Source organism: Bos grunniens, chromosome 9 (assembly GCF_055505025.1).
Source record: "Bos grunniens cultivar Pamir isolate PY7600 chromosome 9, Bosgru_T2T1.0, whole genome shotgun sequence".
Lineage (NCBI taxonomy): Eukaryota > Metazoa > Chordata > Mammalia > Artiodactyla > Bovidae > Bos > Bos grunniens.
Genome location: NC_141173.1, coordinates 89,889,386 through 89,913,210, shown reverse-complemented (window position 1 = coordinate 89,913,210; position 23,825 = coordinate 89,889,386). Strand labels below are relative to the sequence as shown.

Genomic DNA, 23,825 nt, shown 5'->3' with positions numbered 1-23,825 from the left:
TTTGTCGCGTTAGGCATTACTGACAGTCGTTCATTCAGCCCCAAAGTTAAGAGGTCACTAGGTTTTACAACATGCTATAAATAAGTGCTAATATAATATCACTAGATTAATACCAATACTTTCCAACCTACTGCAATGTTTAATCACTTGCCATAGGCACTGAATTTATTTTCACGCTGGCAAGAGAAACGTTTAACATGAATGTTTGAGAGATATGGGTGTGAGGAGATAAGGAGAGAGAGAGAGAATAATTGTGTCCCAAATAATCTGGTTAGACTATAGTCTAACATAAAGACTGCAGCATAAATCTATTGATTAGAGCTCTCTGGTTCCCATGAAATAACAGAGTGGTGGCATGAAACAAATTTCAAATCTACTTATTGAAACATGCCTAGAAATTATTGGTTATATAGTTATGTCCTCTCACTGTTGGATGTGACTGTTGGGCTGCTCGACCATTCTGTGCCCTCTGTCGCACGGAGAGACCACTGGGGAAAAAGGGATGCCTTTCTGTCTGCCAGTGACTCTCAGTACTCCCATTCTATAGTAGATAGGCTATGAGTGGGTTCTGTTACATCCCAGGAGTCTCTCTCATACTCAACCCTTGGCTACATTCTCATAAACTGGATACTTTTGACCCTCCGAAAGGCCTGGCTCCAATACAAACGGGGGACCCCCCCCAAAATGGCCTCTGAGTGGCACACTAGGTTTTTTCAAAAGAAGGAAAAGGACTCAGAATTTCCTTACGTTCTGTTGCCTCCCTGTCTCCTGTCCCTCTCTGTCCCTCTCCATCAGATTTCCTAGATGACCTCTATGTGACCTTTCATATCTACATGATCTCTAGGAAAGGATTCTGAGGTTCTCTTTGGTCCAGGTCTTTCTTCTTATTCAAAAGCCTGAAAGATCAAAAACTGTCCTAACATTTTAAAGAATCCCTTTCTAAGGAAGCTTATCTCTCAGGTGGAAAGGGAACCAAGCTTCCCCTACTCCTGAACATCCTAAAGAATTCCCTTCTGAGTACTCCTGTTTCTCAGGGCTGCCAAGGACCAAGCTTCCCCCAGTCCTGCAAATTCCCTTAACTCTTCAGACCTCACTTCCCACCACAGGGACAGTCCAAAATTTTTATCAGCTGAAATACCCCTGATATCAGAGTCAATTTGAGCATTATTTGGTCTATATTTTAGCTATAAAACTAAGACTACAGAAAGGAAAGATAACTTTTTGACACAGGATGGCCCTGATATTCTTTAGACTCTGGAGAAAACTGGTTAAAATGAAATTTTCTTTTCCTTGGAAACTATAAAACCGGTTCTTTTTGCATATGCATTTTAAAACAACTAGCTTGTTAACAACTAGGTTGGAGAAGGAAATGGCAACCCACTCCAGTATTCTTGCCTGGAGAATCCCAGGGATGGGGGAGCCCGGTGGGCTACCATCTATGGGATGGCACAGAGTCGGACACAACTGAAGCAACTTAGCAGCAGCAGAGTTATGTAGGAAATAGGTGAATTCTTTTAATTCTACTCCCCTACTGCTTCCAAGATTCTCATCATTGCTGATGGCTCCACCTCCTTAGATTTCATTGGAGCCAATACTGATTTTTCTTCCCTTTTTGCAGTTTTCTAGTCTTCAATCCCCTAAAGAAAACTAACATCTTACATCACTGAGGTATAACTTCCACTGGGTAGTAGGGAAGTTGAAACTTTCATTTGGCATGGTGATGCTCAGGGCACAGAGGCTAAGCCCACAGTGGCTCTAAAAACACCCCTGTTAGGAATGAAAAAGGGCAGGGAGCTTCCCAGGTGGCTCAGTAGTAAAGAATCTGCCTGCCAATGCAGGAGACATGGGTTCAATCCCTGGATTGGGAAGATCCCCTGGAGAAGGAAATGGCAGCCCACTCCAGTATTCTTGCCTGGGAACTCCCAAGGACAGAGGAGCCTGGAGGGCTACAGCGCATGGGGTCACAAAGAGGCAAACACGATTTAGCAACTCAAAAACAGCAACAAAGGAATAAATGGATTCTGGGGTTCTAGATAGAGAACCGATTAAGCCAAAAGATAAGTGCTCTCAACCCAGGAAGTTACCGCATGTATCTTGGAGAAGACGTACTGTTTCAGGGTCTTTCTGAGAACACAGCAAATGATCAGAACACTGAGAAATCTCAATTTCTGAAGAAGCGTATTTCAACAAAAAGGAAAACACTTGTCTGTCAAAGGAAGGCTCACTTCACGTATCTGTACCTATAGCCGGTTTTATACAAGTGAGACACACTTCCTACAGTTAAAATATGATTAATTTAATATACATTCATTTTGCACATATACAACCCTTAAAGAACAAGTTCATGGCTTTAGCCAGTCAACCCAGATTGTAAAAATACTTTTCCTCTGACAAAGTTCCCTAGACAAAACGAGACAGTGGCCAACAAAAACTTCAACTTTCCATTTAAAAGAGGAAATCCAACCATAGTATTAAATGAATGATCCAGCCTCAAATCTACTATTAGTGAAATAAGAATACAGTTTAAAAGCTCTTACTGTGCTTTAGACCCTGGTTGATTTAGTTGATGTATATACATCTGACAAGGCACCCTGGACCATGGATTGGTTACCCTGTGATGGCACACTCGATCCGAGATTATGCTGGTTAAGCTAGTTTGAAGTTTCAGAAAGGAAGTAGAAGTTGAAATGTCCCTTTGGGGGGAAAATGAGCATAGAACTGAAACAGACAGAGGGAGACGCAGGTATTCAAGCAGAAGAAAAATAAAATGAATATACCGTGTGGAGCAGAAACTGGCAGGAAGTGTGAGGCAGGGAGATTGGGTTGGAAAGTAGAAATCAAACAAGATGAGAGAGAGCCAGTGGGTCTTCCCAAGGCTCTGTAAAAGATTAACCTGGGATCTGGTGCCCTGAGGCATAGTCTAATTCTGCATTTTAAATTTCAAGGGACACCATCACTTTTCTATTAAAGCCATTATTAAGTTAGACAGTCAAGTCTACTGCCAAATTTTTAATTGAATAGTTGTCTCCCCTGAAACACATATTCACCCAGAACCTATGAATGTGATCTTATTCAAAAATAGTCTTTGCAGATTTAATCAAGTAGGGTGAGATCACACTGGATTAGGGTGGGCCCAGGTGTCCTTATAAGAAGAGGGAAGCTTGGCTACAGACACACGAGAAGAACATCTTGTGACAATCGAGGGACAGAGATTGCAGAGAAGTACTGTAAACAAAGGGATGTCAAGGGTTGCCGGAAGCCTCTAGAAGCCAAGAAGATGCCAGGAAAGAGCTGCCCTGCCTTCAGAGAGAGCACAACACTGTTAACATCTTGATTTCAGACATGCGGCCTCTAGAACTGTGAGAGGATCGATTTCTAGCATTTTAAGCCATCCAGTTTGTGAAACATTGTTATGGCAGCCATTGTGAAACTAACACAGGGAGTGGAGCATTTTGAAATGATGATTTATAGAAATTACTCTGGCAGGGACGAGCAGGAGGAATTGAAGGGAGGAGAGGTTGGAATCAAAAACAGACCAGCTAGGAGGATATGATAGTAATTTGGGCTTGCAAAACAATGGGGATGCGGACCAGGGTGGTGACAGTGGAATGAAAACAGAGCCAAAATCTAGAGATGCTGAGGATGAAGAAGTGATAATCCACAGTGAAGAAGTACCAGATACAAACAGGATTCAAAGTTAGATGGAGAAGAAGGCTGGAGCCCCTGGCAGAAATGGGGAGGATTAAGAGAAACAAATGAGTTTGTTACAAGGGCAGAAAGAGAAAATGACTAGTTTGATTTTAGATATATTGGTAGCAATGTGGGCATTTGAAAGTGGGAACTGAATATTTAGGTGTCCCAACCTCCAGAAAGAAATCTGGAATCATGAGCCTAAAAATTAATAGCTGAGGCTCTGAGGAGACTAGCTTTTCAAGTTGGTTAAAAGCAGCAAAGTGCTCAGGGCCCAGTACTGGAGAATCTGGGCAAGACCTTCCCCAGAGAGAAGGGAAGCTTGGTGCAGCCTTCTTTTTCTCTCCTGGGAACAATTTTTCTGTCCTGTGAATATTAAATGATAATTCTATTGATTACCTCTTATCAGCAGTAATCTTTTCTAAATGTGTCACATCTCATGAACTTTTCCTCCTTATTTATAAAATCAATGGAATGTTACAAAATATATCTGCACAAGATACACAAATCACATTATATATTCAGCTAATATAAATTAAGCAAAATTTATAGCTTGTGAATAAGTCCTTTGTTTTTTTAATTTCAGAACTGGGGGAAAAATGATGAAACATGTAAACTAAGGGGTCATATCTATCACTCTAAAAGTGCTTAAAAAGATAAATAATAAAAGCTCTTTAACAAACAGTAAACTTGGAAGGTCAAGAAAAGAAGTCTTAACAATACTTCTGTAGGGGGTGGTTCAATGAATGGAATCGAAACAGCTGTGCGGCCACGTGTAGAAAAATGTTAGAGCACACCTCACAGTGTAAACCAGGACAAATTCAAATGGATCAAAGACATAAATGCAAAAAGGGAAACTACCAAAGGAACAGACGAAAACATTCTTTTGTTGGTTAAAAATTTTTACCAGGCATTTGCCAGGAAGGTGCACAGAACTGTTGAAGCTCTAAACCAACTTCAAGGTCAGAAGTTCAGGGAACCACTTGGACAGGCAAAGGAGAGAATCTACAGAGTAAATGATTAGCCAAGCCTCCATCAGATGAGCCCAACATCCTTTTAAATCAAAAAGTCCTTCTTTCTTTTGCCTTAAAAGTCAGCCTTTTTTATTTTTATATCTGTTGGTGGGCTTCCCTAGTGGCTCAGTGGTAAAGAATCCACCGGCCTATGCAGGAGACATGGGTTCGATCCTTGGTCTGCAAAGATCCCACATGCCGAGGAGCGACTAAGCCCACGTACCGCAGCTACTGAGCCTGTGCTCTAGAGCCCGGGAGCCACAGCTACTGAAGTCCACTTGCCCTGGGGTCCTTGTTCCCTAACAAGAGGAGCCACCACAATGAGAAGCCTGTGGACGGCAAGTAGAGAGTAGCTCCCACTTGTCACAGCTAGAGAAAAAGCCCACGAGCAATGAAGACCCAGCACAGCCAAGAATCAATAAATGTTTGGTAATCAATTGCTAGGACTTTCATACAAACTATAAAATAACAACAGAAATGAGTCTGAAATCAAGGTGACAGGGCGCTGCTCTCTCAGAGGGCTCTAAAGGAGGGTCCTTTCTGACCTCATCTGCCTTTGGTGTTTACGGACAGTCTGTGGTTTTCCTTAGCCTGGAGATGCATCTCTCCGATTACAAGGCCATCTTTTCTCTGTGAGCCTTCACATCACCTTCCCGCTCTGTGTGTCTCTCTCCCAAATTTCCTCTTTTTAAAAGTATTCAGGCTCACTCTAATGAACTCACTTGAATTTTATCTACCCTATAAGACCCTATTTCCAAATAAGAGCACATTCTGAGATAAAGGGGTTAGAATTTCCACACATATTTTGGGGGGATACAATTCCACCTGTTTCAACACATTTCAACAGCATTACATCTGTTTAGCACATATATATGTGTGTATGTGTGTGTGCTAAGTCACTTCAGTCTGCGACCCCACGGGCTGTAGCCTGCAAGGCAGCTCTGTCCAGGGAATTCTCCAGGTAAGAATACTGGAGTGCAGAGCCATTCCCTTCTCCAGGGGATCCTCCCAACCATAGATACAAAAAAACCCTGACATTCTCCATGCCAAATTTCCCCCAGAAGTAGCAGAGCCAAAGGCCAACAGCTCCCCATAGGGTGGCTTGAGAACCCAGGGGTCCCAGCCCAGACTCAATGAAACAGAACCCTGAGGAGGGCAGGGCAAAGAAGCCCAGATGGAGCGTTTTCCCCATATACTCTCAAGATGAGAAAAGGATTTTAAAGGTTTAACTGCATCTGGGCCAACAAGCTTCTATGGGGTTTCAAAGTTTCAAGCGAAAGAAAAAAATGAAGTAAGTAGCTGCTTTCCTTGGATTTCAACCAGAGCTTCCAGAGGAGCAGTGAAAGCCTGGGCAAGACTGACTTGGAAATGGAACACTCCAGTGAAAGCTCCCAGGGGGCTGCCACCGTTCATGCGGGGGTTTCTAACCCAAATCCTAAGGCTCTTATTATAGAAAGGCTGCAAAATCTAAACCACAAATCTTACCCTTAAACCTAAGTATCTGTTGCCTCTCTGGGACATCACCTATGCTTCCAAGTCACTTCCAAGTTATCATTCATCACTGTGCCACGCTGAAACAGGCTGAAAAACTAGGACAGCTTTAGAGTAGGGTCCCCTGGTCTGATTACAGGTTGGGAATCAGAATACAGGGTAGGATTGCCAAGTCCCTGGAATCCACCTCCCAGAATAGAAACGTGTCCCTTAAAGATGCTCCCAATTTCCAGACTGAGGTATTGTGCTCTCCTCTTGGCCATATCCATTTTAAGGTTTAAATTACACTCTCATGAAGTGAAACTACCTTGCTGCTGGCCAAGGAAGCCTGTTAAAGTCCTCAGCCTAAGCTCTGTCCATGCCTGTGGATACTGCTCTTGGCCCTCATGTATACCCATGGCTGATTCATGTCAATGTATGGCAAAAATAACTACAATATTGTAAAGTAATTAGCCTCCAATTAAAATAAATACATTAATTTTTTTAAAAAGAAGGGTTGGGAATGAGACTCATGAAGGCAGCTGCGAGAGGACTGTCAGAACAGCAGGTGGTTTCTGAAGGAAGGAAAAAAAGAGTAACACCCTTACCTTAAAAATCGCATCGACTTTGTGGAAAAACTGAATTCTAACAGGGCTTAGAGATTTCTTAAAAATCAGGGGTTTCAAAGAGCATCATTCATTCATTCATTTATTAAGTCACTCAACAAGAATGTCCTGAGCTCAGTTCATTTCTAATTTGAGAGAGGAGGATGAGTTACAGTCCAGGAAGCTAATTACTAGACTCCTAGTAAACACAGGGGCAGACACAGCCTTGAGCCCTGGCACAGCTAAGACAAACTTGCACCCCCAGAGACAATATAAGAAGCTCCTGAGAAACCTGTGGTTGGGGCTCATGGGGGGTGTACCCAGAAAAAGTGAAGCTCTCCCCTCCCCCTGGGACCAAACAGAAGAAGAAAGGAATGCACAGCCAAATGATGGGGAGTCAGGGCTCAGAAGGAAGTGGGGACTCTCTAGTTATTGAGTAGAAAGGGCCTTGGGCAGGAAAGGAGAAGGAGAAAAGTCATCTAGTTTGCCACTGAAAGAAAGAATAAGTGGGTAATGTAATATGTTTCCCATGAAATTGAGCTCAACTGTCGACATATGTCCTTTGTATTATTCTTCCTGGGCCAGCAGCTTCCTCATAACCCTCAGCATCCTCATAACCCTCCCAGATGTCCCTGTGGGTCAGTGAGACTGTCAGGCTTCTACTCATCAGCCTTTAAAAGGCAGTGAAGAGCCCAGGGCTAGATATTTGTCCAAATATCCACTAGACAAAACTAGAACATAAACATGAAGTATGAAATTGCCCTTCAGGTATTCAAAATTATAGTGAATTTTGGAAAATGTATAATTTTTTACAAGTCAAATGAATGGTTTCATGGTGCAAGTCAAGCTTCTGGGGGTAAAAATCAAATGTACTTGATTCACACTGAAACTAAGAATCAGCCAGTCAAAGATGCAAATGAGTGTGACGCAGAAATTAAAAACATAACAACTTTGCAGTCATACTTCTTTTCCTTTTTGACCTTCAGATAATGATGTTGCATTTGCTGACATTTCACCATGTATATGATAATAATAAATTGAGATTTAACAATCTCTTAAAACTAATTCTCCATCCACAGATAGATTATGTAAAGTGCTTCTTGCCTGCATATATGCTAAGTTGCTTCAGTCGGGTCCAACTCTTTGAGACCCTGTGGAGCGCACCCTGCCAGGTTCCTCTGTCCATGGGATTCTCCAGGCAACAATACTGGAGTGGGCTGCCATGCCCTCCTCCAGGGGATCTTCCCCACTCGGGACTGAACCCGCATCTCATTATGCTTCTTGCCTTGCACGTGGGTTCTTTACCACTAGCACCACCTGGGAAACCCAAGTGCTTCTTAAAGATTAACAAATTCAGTGGAAACGATAAAGAGAAAAATCATTCTCTATAGTAAGAGCAGGTATGTAACATGTGTTATGAAAAAACATAACTTGCTGGAGTGCAGTAGGTAGGTAGGTTTTTATCATTCTCCTTGCTGCTGCTTTCTTAAATTGCAGAGAGGAAAAAAATTGATGTCATGATGTGATCTTTAGCTAGGTTAACTATAAGTACTTTACAGATAGGAACTTGATTATCATCCTTGCATGATGTATCATAATGCTCTTCATATCTTGAGTCTGAGTAGAGAGACATTGCAAGTCAAAAATAAGCCCTAGATATTAAGATAAAGGGAAATTCAACTTAAAATCACCAACATTTGAAAATTCAGACAGTATTTTATTACTAAAGTATACTTCTAGAATAAAATAGTCCAATGAATTGACTGTTTTTTTAATTAAAATTCATCATGCAAAATGAAGTCAACGGGGGGTATGGTCCAAGATGGAGATGTAGGAGACCCTTGAACTCATAACCTCCCATGGACATATCTCCATTACACGCAGAGTGATTTCCCCTAAAAGAAATCCAGAAACTAGTTGACTGATTCCTTCACTTTGGGTAAATGAAAAAATACTCACATTTAAATGGGTAGGAAAGACTGAGACATATTCTTACCATAAACACACTCAAAATTTGTACAGCACTGTACAATTAGGAGGGAACTCACCACTCCTAGCTTCTCCCTGAGGAGGGAAGGGTTGATCCTAATATCTAGCACCCCAGGGATATGCCCCCAAAACACACTGCTCTGAAAGCCAACAGGGCTTATATCTACCACACTCACAATACTAAAGCAAACAAATTGTTCTTAATGGGTCACTAGGACTCACAATCTTCTCAGGGTCCAGTACAAAAGAAGCAAACAGATACATTCATCTCCGAGTTTTTCCTGAAAAAGGCCCATCTGCATACCTTAAGAGCTGCTATCTGAGAGTCAGGTTTCTAGTTTAGCACCATCTAGAGAATGACTGGGAGAAGGCAATGGCACCCCACTCCAGTACTTTTGCCTGGAAAATCCCATGGATGGAGGAGCCTGGAAGGCTGCAGTCCATGGGGTCGCTAGAGTCGGACACGACTGAGGGACTTCCCTTTCACTTTTCACTTTCATGCATTGGAGAAGGAAATGGCAACCCACTCCAGTGTTCTTGCCTGGAGAATCCCAGGGATGGGGGAGCCTGTTGGACTGTCGTCTCTGGGGTCGCATAGAGTCGGACACAACTGAAGTGACTTAGCAGCAGCAGCAGCAGAGAATAACTGATTCTCCCCCAGAAACCGGGAAGGCATTACATACCATCTCTGCATTCTCCTTGTAACCTGTTCCAAATCACTAATATATCTCTGGAAGGAGCTTGTACATATACTTGGTATGCTAGCTTTTGCAGATGCCACCTAAGGAAAACATAACTTTATCATCTGGCTGTAGTGTCCAGCAGAGCTTGCACTTATCAGCCCCACAGGTCTTTAGCAAACAAAGGGTTCTTAAGAGGTTATCCTTCCAAGGCTCAGCACAGAAGAAGCAAACAAAATCCCACCACTCAGTCTTCCCCTAAAAGAGATCTATTTGTATACATTAAAAGCTGGGACCTGAAGGTCCAGCTCTAATCAGTTTGTATCTACATGCTCACCGAGATCCTTCCCTTTCAGATACTGACAGGTCTTGGCATACTCTCAACTACTGGGAGCCTCTAAAACAAAGAAGTCACCTTGGAAAAATCACAAAGGTCTGAGAGACAACCAAGAGCTCAGGCTGGGCTGATCAGTAAGGTTCATCTCCAACATGAGATCACTCTGTCAAGACTGGGAGAGGTAATTGTTTTATCTAAGGCAAAGAAACCAATGAAGGGAGTCAAGGAAAATGAAAAATCAGAGGAATATGTTCCAAACAAAAGAACAAGATAAAATCTCAGAAACAGACTTTAACTAAATGGAGATAAGTGATTTACCTAATAAAGAGTTGAAAGTTATGATCACAAAGATGTGTACCAAGATCAGAAGAACAAGGCAAAAACAAAGTGAGAAATTCAACAAAGACACAGGAAATATAAGTACAAAACAGAAACCACAGTACAAAAGAATACACTATTAATAACTACAGTGAAAAATTCAATAGAAGGGTTCAATATCAGCTAGATCAAGCAGAAGAAAGGATCAGCAAATTAAAAAACAGGGTAGTGGAAGTCATCCAATCAGAAGAGTAAAAAAAAAAAAAAACAAAAACATGAAAAAGAGTGAAGATGGTTTAAGGAATTTATATAAGGACAACATCAAGTAAACCAACATTCACATTACAGAAGTCTCAGAAAAAAAGGAAAGTGAAAAGAGTAGAAAGCTAAAGAAATAATCACTGAAAATTTCCCTAACCTGGAGAAAGAAACAGATATCCAGATCTGGGCTTCTCAAAGAGTTTCAAATAAGATGAGCCCAAGGAGACTCACAGCATGACACATTAAAATTAAAGTATTAAAAGTTAAAAACAAGGAGATAATCTTAAAAGAACCGAGAGAAAAAACAACTTGTTACATACAAGATAGGTAAGACTATCAGCAATATTTCAACAGAAACTTTACAGGGCATCATATATTCAGAGTGTTGAAGAAAAAATAGATCGAGGGCAAGAGAAGAAGGGAACGACAGAGGATGAGATGGTTGGATGGCATCACCGACTCAACAGACATGAGTTTGGGTAAACTACGGAGTTGGTGATGGACAGGGAGGCCTGGCATGCTGCAGTTCATGGGGTCACAAAGAGTCAGACATGACTGAGCGACTGGACTGAACTGAACTGAAGAAAAAAAAAAGAACACCAACCAAGAATACTCTACCTAGCCGTTTTCCTTCAGTATTGAAGGAGAGATCAAGAGTTTACCAGATAAGCAAAAATCGAAGGGACTCATCACTAGACTAGCCTTTAAAGAAACGTTAAAGGTATTCCTTAAATGAAAGGATGTTAATTAGTAACAGGAAAACATATCAAAGTATAAATCTAAGAAACAGATAAACAAGGACCTACTGCATAGCACAGGAAACTATATTCAACATAATAACCTATAATGGAAAAGAATCTGACAGATAGGATAGATAGATACACATACACAACTGAATCACATTACACTGGAAACACTGTAAATCAACAATCCTTCAATTAATTATCCTTCAGTTAAAAAAAGAAAATATAAATCTCAATAATAAGGTAAATATAGAGTTAAATTCAGAATACTCCAAATGTGTAACCATGGTAGGTATTTACTAACTTTTAAATCTAGTATGAAAAATGGTAAAAAAGAAACACTATAACTTCAGTAATTTGCTAATGAATACCCAAGGTAAAAATATATAAATTACAACATCAACCATAAAACTGAAGAAGAGTAAAAATATATAGCTTTGGAAGTTGTTAACAACTTAAAATAGGCTTATAAGTTGTTATATAAGTTTCATGGTAACTACAAAGCAAAAACCTGTACTAAATACACAAAAGATCATAAGAAAGAAACCTAAGCACACCATTAAAGAACATCACCAAGACACAAAGGAAAAGAGCACAGGAAGGAAAAAGAAACAGAGAAATTCAAAACAGTCAGAAAAAAATCAACAAAATGGTAATAAGTAAATGTCTGTCAATGATTCCTTTAAATGTAAGTGGACTACCTTTTCCAACGAAAAGACAGACAAAAGGCTGAATGGATCATAAAACAAGATCCAACTATATGCTACTTACAAGTTACTCTCTTCAGGTTTAAGGACACGCAGCTTGAAAGTGAAATGATAGGAAGATGATACGGCATACAAGTGGAAACCAAAAGGAAATGGGACAGCTACACTTATATCAGACAAATATTAATAGAATTCAAGCAAAAGACTTTACAGAGAGACAAAAAATCATTTTAAAATGACAAAGGGGTTAATCCAATAAGATGATATACAATAATATTTGCAAACATTTATGCAACCAACATAGGACCACCTAGACACATAAAACAAATATTAACAGACCTTAAGAAAGTGGGCAGCAATCCAATAACAGTAGAGGGCTTCAATACTCCACTTTAAACAAAGGATAGGTCACCCACACAGAAAATCAATAAGGAAAACACTGGACTTAAACTGTATAAACTGCATATTAGACCAGATGAACTTCTGGTAGCAGCAGAAAACATTTTTCTCAAGCACACATGGAACATTCTCCAGGATAAATCATATGTTAGACCACAAAACAAGACAATAAATTTAAGAAGACTGAAATATAAAGTATCTTTCCCAACCACAATGATATGAAACTAGAAATTAAGTACAAGAAGAAAACTGTAAAATTCACAAATATTTGGAAATTAAACAACATGCTTCTGAACCACAGATGAGTCAAAGAAAAATCAAAAAAGCAATAAAAAATACTTGGACACAAATAAAAATTGAAATAAAAACCAAAACTTACAAAATGCAGAAGGGCAGTCTAACAAGGAAGTTTACAGCTGCATTAGGAAAAAAAGAAAAGTGCTCATTACATTGAAGAAAAAAATGGTGCTCAAATTAACAACAAATTTAATACTGCAAGGAAGCAGAAAAGAAAAACAAACTAAGTCAAAAGTTAGTAGAAGGAAGGAAATAACAAAGATTAGATTGGAAATATGAAGTCAAGATTAAAAAGTCACCAGAATAGATCACTGAAACTAAGAGACAGTTTTCTTTTAAATATCTACAAAACAGACAAATTTTTAGCTAGACTTACCAAGAAAAAAAAATCAGAAAAGAAAGAATACTATAACTGATATAACACAAATACAAAGGATCATAAGAAACTACTATGAATCGTTATATGCCAACAAGCTGGACAAACAGGAAAAAAGCTGATAAATTTCTGGAAATATACAAGCTACCAAGACTGAATCATGAAAACAGAAAATTCTAACAGACCATTACTAGTAAGGAGATAGAGTCAGTAATCAAAAACATACCAACAAAGACAAGCTCAGATTGCTTCACTGGTGAATTCTACCAAACACTTAAAGAAGAATTTCAAATTGTTTCAAAAAGTGGAAGAAGAGAAAATATGCCCAAAATCATTTTATAAAGCCATAATTACCCTGATACCAAAACTAGACAAGGACACTACAAGAAAAGAAAATTACAGGCCAATATTCCTGATACACATAGATGCAAAAGCTCTCAACAAAACAGTAGCACACCAAATTCAACAACATATTAAAAGAATCACACACCATGATTAAGTGGGACTTATTTCAGGGATAAAAAGACGGTTTAACATCTGCAAATCAATCAATATAGAACATTAACAAAATGAAGAAGAAAAAGTATATGACCATATAAACAATAGAGAAAAAGCATTTGCAAAATTCAACATCCATTCCTAATAAAAACTCTCAATAAAATGGGTATAGAGAAAACATACCTCAACATAATAAAAGTCATATATAAAAAGTCCACAGCTAGTATCATGCCAAACACTGAGAGACAGAAAGTTTTTCCGTCTAAAATCAGCAACAAGACAAAGGTATCCAGTCTCAAGACTCCTGATTAACATAGTACTTACTGGGAGTCCTAACATAGTAATTAGGCAAGAAAAGGAAATAAATGACATGCAAATTGAAAAAGGAAGAAATAAAATTGTCTCTATTTGCAAAACAACAAAAGCAAAAATAAGTGAGACTTCATCAAATTAAGAAGCTGTTGCATAGCAAAGGAGCCCACCAACAAAACAGAGAGGCAGCCTACCAAATGGGAGAAAATATTTGCACATCATGTTATTGGACAAAAGGTTAATATCCAAAGTATACGAAGAACACATATATCTCAACAGCAAAAGAAAGAAAAAACCCAGTCTCATTAAAAAATGGGCAGAGGAACTGAATAGACCTTTTTTTCCAAAGAAGATATACAATTGCCAACGGATACATGAAAAGGTCCTCAAGCAGTCATCAGGGAAATCAAAATCAAAATCACAATGAGATATCACCCCATACCTATTACACTGGTTATCATCAAACAGACAGCAAATAATAAGTATTGGTAAGGATCTGGAGATGAGGGAATCCTTGTAAACTGTTGGCGAGACTGTAATCTGGTGCAACCACTGTGGAAAACAGTGAAGAGATCCCTACTCCTGCCAAAATAAAACAGAACTACCATATGATCCAGCAATCCCAATTCTAAATATACATCCAAAAGGTTTGAAAACAGAATATCAGAATAAATATTTGTACTCTCATGTATCCAAGATACAGAAACAAACTAAGTGACCATCAACAGATGAATGGAAAAAGATCTGATAAATCTGTATCTACAACGATATACAAAATGGAATGTTATTCAGCCATGACAAAGAAAGAAATCCTGCAATTTGCGACAGTATGAACAGACCTTGAGGGTATTATGATTAAAAACAAGCCAGTGAGAAAAAGATAAATATTGCATGGTATCACTTATACATGGAATCTAAAAACAAAAGTCAAATTCATAGAAAGAGAATATACATGTGGTTGCCAGGGTTTGGAGGATGAGACAAATAAAGATTGATAAGAGTATAACTTCTCAGCTATATAATGAAAAAAGTCTGAGGATCTAGTATAAAACACTGTACTGTATAACTGATTTGCTAAGAAAGAACTTAAGGGTCTCATTAGAGAAAGAAAAGGTAAATTGGTAAAGTGATGGATATTTAGTTAACTAGATGTAGGGAATTCTTTTACAATGTCTATCAAATGACTGTAACATATACTTTAAATATTACATCTGTCAACTATACTCAATTAACGCTGAAAATCTGAAAAATGAAATCACTTCACAATCTGTTATACTGATAGCCGTCTGAGGATATCCACATGTTCCATGCAGGTATCATAGAGCTAATTCCAGGTACCTCTACAATTGGCTTTCCTACTGCTCTTTATACTCAGGCAAAAAGTATATCTATATAAGGTAAATCTATATTAGATTAATATTATTGTTAATCTCAAACTATGACCATATAAACATAGTATTGTCTATATTAGATTTCAGATTTCTCGTGTGAGTTGGCTTTTTTTTTTAATGACAGATGGTATCTGGATGTAAAAAAACTTTTCAAAATGTGACTTTGTCAAATTCTCTGAAAAACTTGACAATCATCTTCAAAGATGATTCCAGAAGACTATTTTTTCCTCATTTTTCATCTTATCACCATAGCATATATATAATTTCATTTTCACCTTTATAATTCTTTTTTTTAAAATCATCAAATAAAAAGACATAGTTTGGCCCAAGGACTTTGGAAACGTTCAGGTCTCCTAAACAAATCAAGTTATAAAGTGGTTTTTCTGTACTTCTCATTACCATAAATGTGTTTAGTTCTGGGGTTTAACAGTGGAATGGCTAAGCATGGACATATTTTCCTTCCCTTGGTTTCCATCTCCATTTTATTCCTAAATACAGAAGATTCTAAAATGTTATAAGAATCTGCCTGCAATGCGGGAGACCCGGGTTCAATCCCTGGGTTGGGAAGATCCCCTAGAGAAGGGAATAGAAATCCACTCCAATATTCTTGTCCGGAGAATTCCATAGACAGAGGAGCATGGTGGGTTACAGACCACAGGGTCTCAAAGAGTTGGACACGTCTGAGTGACTAACACTTTCACTTTCACAGATGATTATTGCCATGAATTCTTCATTCATTAGTAATGTGCATGCGTGCTATTGCTTCAGTCATGTCGGACTCTTTGCAACCCTAGGGATGGTTTCCCACCAGGCTCCTCTGTCCATGGGATTCTCTAGGCAAGAATACTGGTGTGAGTTACCATGCCCTTCTCCCACTGGTTTTGTATTTGAATTTTAATTCCCATTGTTTCTGGAACACATCCTTCTGACAGAATGTGGTCCAATGGAGAAGGGAATGGCAAACCACTTCAGTATTCTTGCCTTGAGAACCCCATGAACAGTATGAAAAGGCAAAATGATAGGATACTGAAAGAGGAACTCCCCAAGTCAGTAGGGGCCCAATATGCTACTGGAGATCAGTGGAGAAATAACCCCAGAAAGAATGAAGGGATGGAGCCAAAGCAAAAACAATACCCAGTAGAGGATGTGACTGGTGACAGAAGCAAGGTCCAATGCTGTAAAGAGCAATATTGCATAGGAACCTGGAATGTCAGGTCCATGAATCAAGGCAAATTGGGAGTGGTTAAACAAGAGATGGCAAGAGTGAATGTCAGCATTCTAGGAATCAGTGAACTAAAATGGACTGGAATGGGTGAATTTAACTCAGATGACCATTATATCTACTACTGCGGGCAGGAATCCCTTAGAAGAAATGGAGTAGCCATCATGGTCAACAAAAGAGTCCAAAATGCAGTACTTGGATGCAATCTCAAAAATGACAGAATGATCTCTGTTCGTTTCCAAGGCAAACCATTCAATATCACAGTAATCCAAGACTATGCCCCAATCAGTAACGCTGAAGAAGCTCAAGTTGAACGGTTCTATAAAGACCTACAAGACATTTTAGAACTAATACCCAAAAAAGATGTCCTTTTCATTATAGGGGACTGGAATGCAAAAGTAGGAAGTCAAGAAACACCTGGCTGCTGCTAAGTCACTTCAGGCGTGTCCGACTCTGTGCGACCCCATAGATGGCAGCCCATCAGGCTCGACCGTCCCTGGGATTCTCCAGGCAAGAACACTGGAGTGGTTTGCCATTTCCTTCTCCAAAGCATGAAAGTGAAAAGTCAAAGTGAAGTTGCTTAGTTGTTCCCAACTCTTAGCAACCCCATGGACTGGAGCCTACCAGGCTCCTCCGTCCATGGATTTTCCAGGCAAGAGTACTGGAGTGGGGTGCCATTGCCTTCTCCAAAGAAACACTGGAGTAACAGGCAAATTTGGTCTTGGAATACGGAATAAAGCAGGGCAAAGACTAATAGAGTTTTGCCAAGAAAATGCACTGGTCATAGCAAACACCCTCTTCCAACAACACAAGAGAAGACTCTACACACGGACATCACCAGACGGTCAACACCGAAATCAGATTGATTATCTTCTTTGCAGTCAAAGATGGAGAAGCTCTATACAGTCAACAAAAAGAAGACCTGGAGCTGACTGTGGCTCAGATCATGAACTCCTTATTGCCAAATTCAGACTTAAAGTGAAGAAAGTAGGGAAAACCACTAGACCATTCAGGTATGACCTAAATCAAATCCCTTATGATTATACAGTGGAAGTGAGAAATAGATTTAAGGGCCTAGATCTGATAGATAGAGTGCCTGATGAACTATGGAATGAGGTTCGTGACATTGTACAGGAGACAGGGATCAAGACCATCCCCATGGAAAAGAAATGCAAAAAAGCAAAATGGCTGTCTGGGGAGGGCATACAAATAGCTGTGAAAAGAAGAGAAGCAAAAAAGCAAAGAAGAAAAGGAAAGATATAAGCATCTGAATGCAGAGTTCCAAAGAATAGCAAGAAGAGATAAGAAAGCCTTTCTCAGTGATCAATGCAAAGAAATAGAGGAAAACAACAGAATGGGAAAGACTAGAGATCTCTTCAAGAAAATTAGAGATACCAAAGGAACATTTCATGCAAAGATGGGCTCGATAAAGGACAGAAATGGTATGGACCCAACAGAAGCAGAAGATATTAAGAAGAGGCAGCAGGAATACACAGGAGAACTGTACAAAAAAGATCTTCATGACCCAGATAATCACGATGGTGTGATCACTCACCTAGAGCCAGACTTCCTGGAATGTGAAGTTGAGTGGGCCTTAGAAAGGGTCACTATGAACAAAGCTAGTGGAGGTGATGGAATTCCAGTTGAGTTCTTTCAAATCCTGAAAGATGATGCTATGAAAGTGCTGCACTCAATATGCCAGCAAATTTAGAAAACTCAGCAGTGGCCACAGGACTGGAAAAGGTCAGTTTTCATTCCAATCCCAAAGAAAGGCAATGCCAAAGAATGCTCAAACTACCGCACAATTGCACTCATCTCACACACTAGTAAAGTAATGCTCAAAATTCTCCAAGCCAGGCTTCAACAATACGTGAACCATGAACTTCCTGATGTTCAGGCTGGTTTTAGAAAAGGCAGAGGAGCCAGAGATCAAATTGCCAACATCCACTGAATCATCGAAAAAGCAAGAGAGTTCCAGAAAAACATCTATTTCTGCTTTCTTGACTATGCCAAAGCCTTTGACTATGTGGATCACAATAAACTGGAAAATACTGAAAGAGATGGGAATACCAGACCACCTGCCTCTTGAGAAACCTATATGCAGGTCAGGAAGCAACAGTTAGAACTGGACATGGAACAACAGACTAGTTCCAAATAGGAAAAGGAGTCTGTCAAGGCTGTATATTGTCACCCTGCTTATTTAACTTCTATGCAGAGTACATCATGAGAAACACTGGACTGGAAGAAGCACAAGCTGGAATCAAGATTGCCAGGAGAAATATCAATCACCTCAGATATGCAGATGATACCACCCTTATGGAAGAAAGTGAAGAGGAACTAAAAATCTCTTGATGAAAGTGAAAGAGAAGAGTGAAAAAGCTGGCTTAAAGCTCAACTTTCAGAAAACGAAGATCATGGCATCTGGTCCCATCACTTCATGGGAAATAGATGGGAAAACATTGTCAGACTTTATTTTTTTGGGCTCCAAAATCACTGCAGATGGTGATTGCAGCCATGAAATTAAAAGACGCTTACTCCTTAGAAGGAAAGTTATGACCAACCTAGATAACATATTACAAAGCAGAGACATTACTTTGCCAACAAAGGTCCATCTAGTCAAGGCTACGGTTTTTCCAGTAGTCATGTATGGATGTGAGAGTTGGATTGTGAAGAAAGTTGATTGCTGAGGAATTGATGCTTTTGAACTTTTTGTGGTGTTGGAGAAGACTCTTGAGAGTCACTTGGACTGCAAGGAGATCCAACCAGTCCATTCTGAAGGAGATCAGCCCTGGGTGTTCTTTGGAAGGAATGATGCTAAAGCTGAAACTCCAGGATTTTGGCCACCTCATGCGAAGAGTTGACTCATTGGAAAAGACTCTGATGCTTGGAGTGATTGGGGACAGGAGGAGAAGGGGACGACAGAGGATGAGATGGCTGGATGGCATCAATGACTCGATGGATGTGAGTCTGAGTGAACTCCGGGAGTTGGTGATGGACAGGGAGGCCTGGCATGCTGCGCTTCATGGGGTCGCAAAGACTGAGTGACTGAACTGAACTGAACCCATTGTTTCAAGTGTCCTTCAAATTTTTAAATTTATAAAAATGTCAAGATGGAAATCTACTGCTAAGTATGAAAGATATATATTTGACTTCAGCAGTGCTCTGTAACTAACATTACCAAAACTCATTAGCAAAACTACAGGCTTATATACAACAATAAAACTTAAGAGCAACTCAGAGTTGGCTCTCAGGGATATGACCATTAGTTGTTTGTCTGTGTTCTTTTCCTGAAGTACCTTTCTACAAAATGAAAGCAATAATAAATATAAAGAGAAAACCAATAACCACATTACATTTAAATTCCAATATTTACTTTATGGATCTGCCTCACAAAGAAATATTAAGGTAGAGAAGTGCTCATTAAAACTCTTAATTCCAAACATGGCTGGGAGTCTTTATTTGCCAGTTGGACTGACTCAAAATCTAAATATGCCTGTGAATCCCCATGTTTCCATGTAACCCAACCTCTGCCACGTAAATAGATGCCTTCTATCCAGTTTGGATCACAACATTGCTGGCTCCTTATTCAAAGGATGAGATGCTTACATGTTAATAAATGCAAATCTAAGGCCAGATATATATTCACTTGGCCTATAATCTCTAAAATGTAAGTACAAAACTCATTTATTTTGTTTAATAAAAAAAAAAAACATGCTTCATAGATAATAAGTTCATGTACTAAAAGAAACCAGTCCATCCTAAAGGAGACCAGTCCTGGGTGTTCATTGGAAGGACTGATGCTGAGGCTGAAACTCCAATACTTTGGCCACCTCATGCAAAGAGTTGACTCATTAGAAAAGACCCTGATGCTGGGAGGGATTGGGGGCAGGAAGAGAAGGGGATGACAGAGGATGAGATGGCTGGATGGCATCACCAACTCGATGAACATGAGTTTGAGTGAACTCTGGGAGTTGGTGATGGACATGGAGGCCTGGCGTGCTGTGATTCATGGGGTCGCAAAGAGTCGGACACGACTGAGTGACTGAACTGAACTGAACTGAACTAAAAGAAAACTCACAAGATAGTCACTATCTAAATTCATTACTTGTTTGATCTATATGCCCAGAAAAGAAGATTTAACTTCCTCTTGCCTTGATTCATCTATGTTAGCTCCTGAATGGATATTATGGGGTATGGAGGAGGTCATTTTTAGTCTTGTTTCCATAATAACTAGAGTTCTTCCGCCTGAACATAGAGCAACAGTCATGTTTTATAAGAACACCAGTTCTGAAAATATCAGCTGAAGAATCAAGTATAACTTCACCCACTGTTATCTTTCCACAAGCTTCCCTCAGGGATGAGAACCTAATTGATTTTTCTATTGCATTACCTTGTTCCTAAAATGTTAATAGATGGTTAAATGAATATTTGGCATTCAGTAAAAAAAAAAAAAAAAAAAACTTATTATTTCTTTAGCTCATAAATACCTGAAAATAAAATCTTGTAAAGCAAAATTGATGATTCACAATTTAGGTGTTTTGAACAAAAGTCCTCAACATTTAAATTTTATATGACATAGATCATTTAGTGTTAAAATTTTCTGCCACAGTGAACATATAATATTAAATGCATTTATTATGTAGTGTTCACCCCAGATTTGTGGGGTGAATATTGATGGGTTAAAAAGATAATGTCAGATTAAAGACTTTAATCATCTAGATTTTTATTTCAAAACACTATTTCCTAATTTCCAGGAGAATTAAGAGTGTATAGTTACTGAAAATTAATCAGTTCTGATATAACCTTGAAATCAACTAGATAACAAGCTATTGTGTCCCACTATCTCTCCCATGGTACGTATGGCAACCTGTTCATGAATAGTGAATGGCTCTTCAAAATAAAAGTCAAGCTTGGTCTTCTTACCTGGCACCCTCTTTGCCCAGTTGATCATGTGTACCAGCTCCCTGTCTGCAAGGTTGGTCAGCAAGCCCATCATTGAAGCCTCACTGAAAGGTCTGGTAGGGTCATACTCAGAATAGATTATGGGGGGCTCAGCCTCCAGCAAGGCACTGATCATCTGGTCAGCTGTCAGGGACAACACCGGGCTGTTCTTCTTAGTGTGTTTAATCATGATGGGGCTTGGCCAAAGGTTGGCAGCTCTCATGTCTCCGGAGGGCACCGCTTCGTTCCTGCCCTCCCCATCATCTCTCTGGCGCTTGTGCTTCAACATTCTCCCTCCTCTTCGGTCTTTCCGTATCCCTGAGAACACACACACAAAAATAGCTTATTCTTTTGCTCATATAAACTTTCACATGAAAACCATTTTTAATGCTAACAGCCTTTTATTTTATTTAAGGAAATAGTTTGGGACACAGTTGTGCTTCTAAGTGTTTAACAACCAGCTGTCCACGAGAGGGAAAAAAAGGCTTTGATTTGTAGCATTCACCAATTTCCATGGTGTAACGACTCCCACCATGGCAAATTTCAAGCTTCTTGTCTGAGATCAAGCAGTGTACAAAACTCCTACAAATTTAACAATAGGCTTTTGTGAGCCAGTACAAGCTGCTCTTACAAACCATTGTGGGATGTGTGTGTGTGTGTGTGTAACAGATGCTATAAAAAAAGACAACATATTAATTAGCTACTCTTGAAATATGACATATTAAAGATTGCTCCTGCTATGAATATTCTTTCAACAGCAAATTTAAAAAGCATCTTTATAAAATATTTAATAAATGTCCTTATCACCCAAGTAGACCTCTTAATGGAAGACACTAAAGAGGAATGATTTATCCAAAATGTATCTGACAGTCTCAAGCCTCCACAGAGTCAGTCTTTTATTGAGTCAGTCTTTTACTGCTATTAAGCTGTACCTCATCACCTGAGTAATCAACCCAAGAGCCTCAACTTGTTGACTAGGTTCTAAGATGTCACAAATGTCTTTCTATTTTCCTAATATTAAAGTTTTAAAAGAGTTGAAAATAGTCTTCCCCCAAAGATTTACCAGCTGTGGTTCCCTCTAACTAATTAAAGGAGAGAGACTCCAGAGATTCTTTGAGTCTTGGTTCAGCATCTTAACCTAGAAAACACCAGGCTGTAGTACTAAAATGCATCAGCAGAAACAAATATTTTAAAGGACAAAAGTGAACACAAGGGTCCATATTTTCAAAAACTCTTAATCTCTCCAAAATAGACCAGAAAGCAACATTTCTTAGATTTGTATAAAAGAAATAATTATTTTGGTAAAAATCTAACACAATTATTTTTAATATTTAAGACATGAGAAGTAAAATTCTTTGTAACAGATCACCTGTCCTCTGATTCCAAAACAAATGAATAACTAATGTCAGAATTTTGCTCTATTTTGTTCTGTCAAGGAGTTTGGACAAATGTTCACTGGTGAGTTTTTATGCATAGCTTTTATTCTTGTAGATCTAGATTAGATATGTTACATGATATTAAAAATATAATGATGCCACAGACCCTTCCTTATTTGTTCAGTATCAAAATAAGCATTTCTCAGAACTCTTGGAATAAGTAACAATCATAAAAGATTATTATCACTAACATACACTGATCACTCACCATGTGCTTAAACACTTTAAATACACTTTACATGTATGCATTTTACAACTAATTTAGTCCTCACAATAACCTTGTAAGGTAAATGTCAGAAAACTGCTCCTTTAGAAAGATTCATGAACTGGTCCAAGACCATTCTCTATTAAGTATGATCCAAGATCCAAGCTTCTAAATGAAGTTTGTGTTTTTTCCCCAGTTACCAGAGTTTCAAAATTGTATCCCACACAATTGACAAATTTAAGAACATCTACAAGTAAAATGGGCTTCCCTGGTGGCTCAGTGGTAAAGAATCCACCTGCCAATGCAGGAGACATGGGTTCAGTCTCTGGATCAGGAAGATCCCCTGGTGAAGGAAATGGCAACCCACTCCAGTATTCTTGCCTGGGAAATCCCATGGACAGAGGAGCTTGGAGGGCTACAGTCCATGGGGTTGCAAAAGAGTCAGACATCACTTAGTGACTAAACAAACAAAACAAAAAAGAAATAAAATAGGTCAAGTGAGAGTAATCATTGCATTTGGCCAGTTGCTGTCCTTGGTCAATTCTTTTCATCACTAGATGTGCTAATGTGAGTATAATATCTGAATTAAGGAAGCGAAACACAGCCTACTCTCAGCGCATCAGAGCGCACCTGGACTATCACGCAGTGCTGGATGCTGCAGAGACAAGCAAAACAAACCCATTCAGAGTAACGAGGATGCTGAGGAGATGCGAAATCAGGTCACACAGAGAACCACTGAGGAACCAAGAGGGGTTAGCCAAAGAGAAAAAAAGACTTAGAGGAAACATGAGTGTCACCTTCACATGGGCTGTACCTTATAAAATGGCATTGTGGTCTGAATGTCTGTTTCCCCTCCAAATCCATATGTTGACATCTAATCCCCAGTGTGATGGTTTTCACACTTTGAATACCATCCCAAAGGTATGAGCCTTTGG

The 23,825-nt window shown here is 39.2% G+C and overlaps 1 protein-coding gene across 5 annotated transcripts in view; it reads right to left on the bottom strand.

The window, feature by feature from the left end:
* Positions 1-23,825, bottom strand: part of ESR1 (estrogen receptor 1) — a 409,016-nt gene that overhangs the window by 139,242 nt on the left and 245,949 nt on the right. For all 5 annotated transcript variants that reach the window (XM_086318369.1, XM_086318371.1, XM_086318372.1 and 2 more), the window contains one exon: positions 21,232-21,567. In XM_086318369.1, coding sequence (XP_086174495.1) covers positions 21,232-21,567 — 336 coding nt within the window. The remainder of the gene's footprint in view (positions 1-21,231; positions 21,568-23,825) is intronic.